The sequence below is a fragment of the Anas acuta genome, chromosome 3 (genome assembly GCF_963932015.1).
Source record: "Anas acuta chromosome 3, bAnaAcu1.1, whole genome shotgun sequence".
NCBI lineage: Eukaryota > Metazoa > Chordata > Aves > Anseriformes > Anatidae > Anas > Anas acuta.
The window spans coordinates 22664812-22670811 of NC_088981.1; the positions used below are offsets into that span (position 1 = coordinate 22664812).

The 6000-nt window shown below is 43.8% G+C and overlaps 1 protein-coding gene across 1 annotated transcript in view; it reads right to left on the reverse strand.

Annotated features, from left to right (window-relative positions):
• Window positions 1-6000, reverse strand: part of CAPN8 (calpain 8) — a 29031-nt gene extending 23031 nt beyond the window's left edge. Inside the window, exons 1-2 of the mRNA XM_068676092.1 lie at window positions 5708-6000; window positions 3585-3654 (exon numbers count right to left, since the gene is read on the reverse strand). Of these exons, the coding sequence (XP_068532193.1) occupies window positions 3585-3654; window positions 5708-5944 (307 nt within the window). The 5' untranslated portion in view covers window positions 5945-6000. The remainder of the gene's footprint in view (window positions 1-3584; window positions 3655-5707) is intronic.

Below are 6000 nucleotides of genomic sequence, written 5' to 3' on the forward strand. Positions count from 1 at the left end.
TGAGTTCCACGATCTAAACAGACAGCATAGGAACACTTCTGTACTGCATCCTCACTTGTTGCCGGGTGCAGCAACAATGCTAGGTGTTTGGAAGGGATCAGAATGCAATACTATTGCTCTTGCTTCCTGCTTTGTCAAGCAGATTTAACTCTTGACTTTACTCTCTGCTGGAAGGGCTTGTTGAGAGCCCCTAGTACCTGGAGCATGCTACCAGGCACCACCCTCTTTGTAATTTCTGGCAGTGGAGGCTTTATCTGATTTGAGGTTTCAAAGAAAGGCTTCCTGTAGTGTTTTACGGAAATTAAGATCTGCAGCTGTGTACTGAACAGCAAGGGACCACCCAGCAAAGGAACAGGTTTTATTCTCTTTGGGACCTATAGTTAGCTGTGAGTGTATTTTGTAGATCCAGGCAATCAACCCAGTAGGACAAGAATACAAAATACCCCTGGACTTGTGGAGCTGAACTTCAGAAGGTACATACGCAAATGTTTATAGCAAAATTAGTGAACAAATCCAGTACTATAAAGCACTTTGCTGCCTACAGGAGCTCCAAAGACTCCATTAATAAGTATCAGATCTATTGTAGAGCTGCTAAGCTTTGGATTGGTCTCCAGTCTACCTGGAATCTCCTCAAATCTGCCCTTGAGATAAGAGTAAGACAAAGCATATGGGTTGGGGTCCTCAGCTGAGGTGCACTGGCTGCAGCTGCATTGGCTTCAGAGGACTTGTGGTAGCAGCCTAGGTCAAGGAAGCTGCTTCTTGAGCCTTCAAAACAAAGGTGCTCCATGAACATAACTTGTGTGGATATGAAAAACTATATCAATCTGAGAGGCTTTTGAGTATTTTTTTCTATTCTTTAAATTAAATTTATACCACTTCCTTCCTGAGACCCCCTGCAAACAATTCTGCAGCTAACTTATTCAGATAGCTGCAAGGAAACTTTCTAAGTCACCTTTAATAATGAAGACTGTGACTACATTTCAAGTTGTTACTAGGCTATCAAAAAGATATGGTTCAAAGCACTTTTAAAATATTTCAGGTCTTTCAAGTTCCCATGAAACTTCCCAAGCTGATACTCATCTAGCCTATACTGTTGTCAAAGAACTAAGTTTAATGGAGTGAGACTGACTATGGGGTTTTTTGTTCCTTTTGTTCATATAAACCCTGACCTGCAGTGTTATTTTTAAAAGAAATGAAATATGTCACAGAAGATTATTAAAAATAGGCTCTGTTTCCCTAAAGGACTAGTTAAGAGGTCACACACATGGCTTATGTACATATGTAATCAGGGTCTGTTTCAACAGAAGTGTTTCACATGACAGCTTTAATAACAAGTCCTTTGATATTTGAGGTACTGGATCAAATAACAGAAAAGCATAGTATACACCTCTGAGATGTAAAGCAAACACCTAAACAGTAAAAGGTAAGTCTCGTGCCTCTATTCTGAAGTTTATTTTGTAAAGGATCAGTTTCTGTAAAAGCGATTGTAAACTGCCCTTCAGAAACAAAAGTAGATTATATTTGTCCCCTCTTTTTTGGTCTTTCTGCCTGTGTGAAAATATATATAATATTCTTTTTCCACTTTTAGTGACAAAGGGAAGCTTGTAATAGAAGCAGAAGCAAATTATTGGGCTTTTCCTCCAGACCTGGGGGTATTTTTCAGAACCAGCATTTGGGCTGCAGCCCACCAAAGGCTGGTTGGAGAAATCCCAGGAGCAGGCACCCTCCCCAGCTGCATAGGAGCCATTTGGGCCCAGATCTGTTGCCACCACTATTTGGTGCCTTTGGGCACTGCCCTGTGAAATGAAAGCCTGTTTAGCACAAAGGCCTGGGACTCCGAAGAGATGTTCAGGAAGTGACAAAATTGAAAAGGGGCTGAGGGTATTTGCATTCAGCTTCTAGGCTTAACACAAATAGTGCATTAACCTCTTCTAGTTGGAGAGCAGGTAGCATTCTTCAGTCCTTTAGCTTGTAAGCTGTCAAGGAAAATGAGGTTGTTTTTTTTTTTTTTTTAATATTGTTATAGAAAAATTGTGAATTGGAGATGACGAGAAATGTTGCTTTTATTACTTATCTGAACAATTCTCCTAGAATACAGTAAGTGATTCCCTGTATTCTGCTCCAGCATCCACCAAATAAATATCCTGGAGCTAGCAGATTGGGCGTCTTATTTTTAGCAGCTAGCATACAGGCCCACACACCAGGGAATTTCTTGGTGATTGCTTTAATGGTGCTGTGTTTACAGGAACAGCACTGGTATTATTTATTGTCAATAACTTGCTGAAATTGTTTGAATCTCATTTTCACAACAGATGGGATGGAGAAGCGGTAAGGTCAGGAGTACCGTGGTAAGCAACGCAGAAGGGAGAAAGGCTGATTTCTCCCTGTCTCATCTATTGAATTCTCATTACAAGAGTTTCAGCCTTTTTGGCTCTGTATGCAGTCAGGAGAGGGTGCTGCCGCTGTCTTCTGCAGCTGGATTTTATCAATGAGGCAGGCAGGAAAGAGGCCAATGCATCAGCTCTTGGGAGGCAGTGGGAGGAGGTGGATAAAAACCGTTTGCATAGGAGCTTTGTTTAGGTGATAGCAAGCACTAGAGAAAAACGGGTAAGAAAGATGGTTTTGCTATGGTGGGTCCAGGAGAGGGTGACTGCTGTCTGAGAGACATCTTGTCAGCATCAGGCCCCAATTCATAGAGCTGGGCAGCATTGCTTTTTTTTGTTGTTGTTGTATTTTTCCACAGCATGCATGGTTGTTCCTTCCTTGTTCCTTCCTGTGTTTGCTCACAGCTCTACCCAAAACACTGTACAAACAGTAGGAGCATTCAACATAAAGGGCTTGGAAAAATTTGCTTGTTATGGATGACATTACAAACCTGATGTGCTCCATTCTTTTTTTTTATTATTATTATTTTTTATGATGTGGTCCATGTTCCTAACTCATAGGCCATCCTGCTTGGCTTGAAATGGCACATCATAGCTCCAGCCCCTGTACTAAACCAGTTCCTACTCTGTTTCCTGGTGATTGTGTATTTTTTCCTTGTGTGAAACTGTGGCTGGATCTTGTTCTGCCTCCCATATAAAAATCCTCAATGACTAGGCTAAAGGGTGAAACTTCATTGGTGTCCCTTGGGTTTCTGGAGACTGTCTTCCTGGGACAGGTATGAAACCAAGTCTCTTGCTTCAGGGCAAGTGTTATAAGGTTAGTGTCCAGCTCTGTCTTAAAAGGTTAAAAAAGCAAGGAAGTCTTGCAGTCCACCAGGGATAATCTGCTTACTACCTGCAGGAGACAGTTTGGTGAGTGCCAGCTTTGACACAGCTCTTAAAAACCTATGTGCACCCTGTCCTAGGCAGCAGTGCTGGTTGTTTGAGCGCCTTGATGGGAAATGAGCACCCTCGTTGGGTGTCTGCCTTCTTTCATACTACAGCCAGGGTGCCTGACTCAGGGCTGTGAACTAGATGCTGGGACGCTCAGCCTTAACCTGTCTATAAGTAGACAAGAAAATCATCTGTCAATGAGGAATTTTTAAAATAAGCTTCATGTTTTGGAAGAAGAAAGGGGGGGAAAAAAAGTGCTGTACGTACCCAGCTCTCCTTGGCAGACATCTGTTCGAGTAGCTCCTCCAACTATAAACTGAGGGTTTGAGCATAACTCCTGAAAAGACACATTTTCAAAGTATGCATTACCCCTTCTGGTCTGAAAAGTTCCTACTTCTTGTTCATTGTTTCTGTGTAAAGGTTCAATAAATATTAATCAGTTTTATCATTCCTGAAAGTATTTATATAACTTTTGTCCTCAGGAAAAAAAAAAAGCCTCCCCTTCCTCATAGGCATTCCCTATGAGTCTCTTTCTAGATGGCAGAAATGGTCAGTCCTCAGGAAGCTTAACTTGGTGCCTCATGTTGAGAGCAGCTCAGGCAGCCACTTGAACTTGCAGAAAGCAAGAGTTGTCAGCTACGAGCACAGCTGTCTCATATGTGCCCCATGTGTCTGGGCTGTGGAGGCAGGAACAACACAGGGCTTCTTTGTGCACGTGTGTCAGATCGTGAATCTCTCTTCATGGTAGGTGTGATCTCAGCAACATCCTGCTTGCTTCTGAGGTTATCCAGCTGGTCAGCTGCCTCACAGATGTCTTGGCTAGGAGGCAGCAGTAGGTTACCTACCACACGGAAAAGATTCTTTTTTTTTTTTTTTTTCCTCCTCCTTTCCTCCCTCCAGACTGGTGATCTATCACAGCACCTGGAGACAGTCATCTGTATATATGACATAGGATATGGCATATCACTCACTTAGACACCTGTTCCTTCTGAGCCACTGCCAAGTGCCACATACACCTTTCTCACAACTGTATCACCAGCTCTTCCTCTTGTATTACCCAGTAAGTCTACAACAGTGGAGTGTTTGGCACTTGCTGTCTGCAAACCAGCAGGCACAACCCACTGGGAGATGACCTTGGCAGTAGATGTTTATTTTGCAGGGGGCCATTTCTTCAGCAGGTCTCCTCCAGGCCCCCCACAACTGAACAGCGATCCCACCAGCCTGCAGCCACACGCACTGTTTGCAGAGGGAGGGCTGGGATTCGTAACCCTGCCAGAGTTCAGCCCTCAGTCATTGCTAGCCATGCTGCATTTGTAATGGCCTCCACCTGCAGCAGACACAGTTTTCTTGCATGGGGAGCAAAATAGAATTTAGTGAGCTATCTGAGGTTTCCATTTGCCCAAGACAGGCAAAATCAAGGGGTACATTCACACTGCTTGTTGCTGAATCACCTGGTGATGTGTTGAAGTGGGTTTGCAAGGGCAGAAACTCAGAGTTACTGAATCTGCAAATTTCTTTTTCTAATTTTTAGGTAGGGAAAAAATTAGGCCATGAACTTTTCCTGCATACTCCTACCTCCTACCCCCCATCAGAGGAAGGTAAATTAATTTTGTTGTTATTTTTTCCTTCTTCCTTCTCTTCTTATTTTTTCTTGATGTTGCCGGGAGGGGAAAAATGATGGAGGAGTAGCAAAGTATGTACAGAAACAAATGATTGAAAAATGAAAGTGCATAAAAATCTTTGAAGTCCAGATTTCGTGGCTTAAAAATAAATAAATAAATAAAAACACAGTGTCTTAAAAATTCAATGCATTTTTTTTCCTGATGAAAATGACTATTTTAAATGAAAAGCCATTTAGGGGATGTGTCTGGGCAATAACAGTTTCAGTCAGCTGCCTTTCATCTGTTATAGGTAGACTGAAGTGGGGCAGATAGCTTTTTGGAAGTATTAGCTTAATTTCCTGGGGTGCCCAGCAGACCATGGTGTCGGTACTGTTGCAACTGACGGTCAGTGGCTCTTGGGCTGCCCTGCTCTGCCTGGATATGCAGAGGGGGTTTGTGTCCTTCCTGGATTGCACTCTGAATGTGTAGCTCTGAGGAGCTGGGATCAAAAGGGAGAAATCAGATTCCCAAGAGGCGGTTATAGGATTACTTGGTTTATGAAGGGCTTAGAAAATGCTGATTTTGGTGTTTTGTTTGTTTGCTTTCCCCCTTTTCAACCCTGCTTCTGTTTAAAACCACGAAGATAAGGCAGGATAGAATAGAACATAGAAACAAAACATACAGGAGCAGCAGGCATTCAGCATCAGCACTGTTCTAGCGTGGATGTGTCCAGGTGAGTGTTGATTAGACCTGACCCCAACCAAACATGCCATGATAAAGCACTCTTACCGTGGGGCGCTTCCAGATTATCCCCTGGGTCTTGAAGGAGTAGGGTCCCAGGTCACAGTAGCCCAGCGCAGATGGACAGGCTGGGAACTCCTCATCCTTGAAGAGAGCACCAGCCTGAAGGCACCGCTGCTTCAGGACCTCGTAGTCCTGGTTCAAATACCTGACTGCCTTCCCGTAGGAGCCCAGCCCCTCTGGGGCTGCTCTGTCTTGGCACAGCCTTGCTGCCACCCTGGCCATGTCTGCCTGGCAGGGCTCCCTCCTCAGTCTCTGCTGGGCAGGAGGAGGAGGATGGA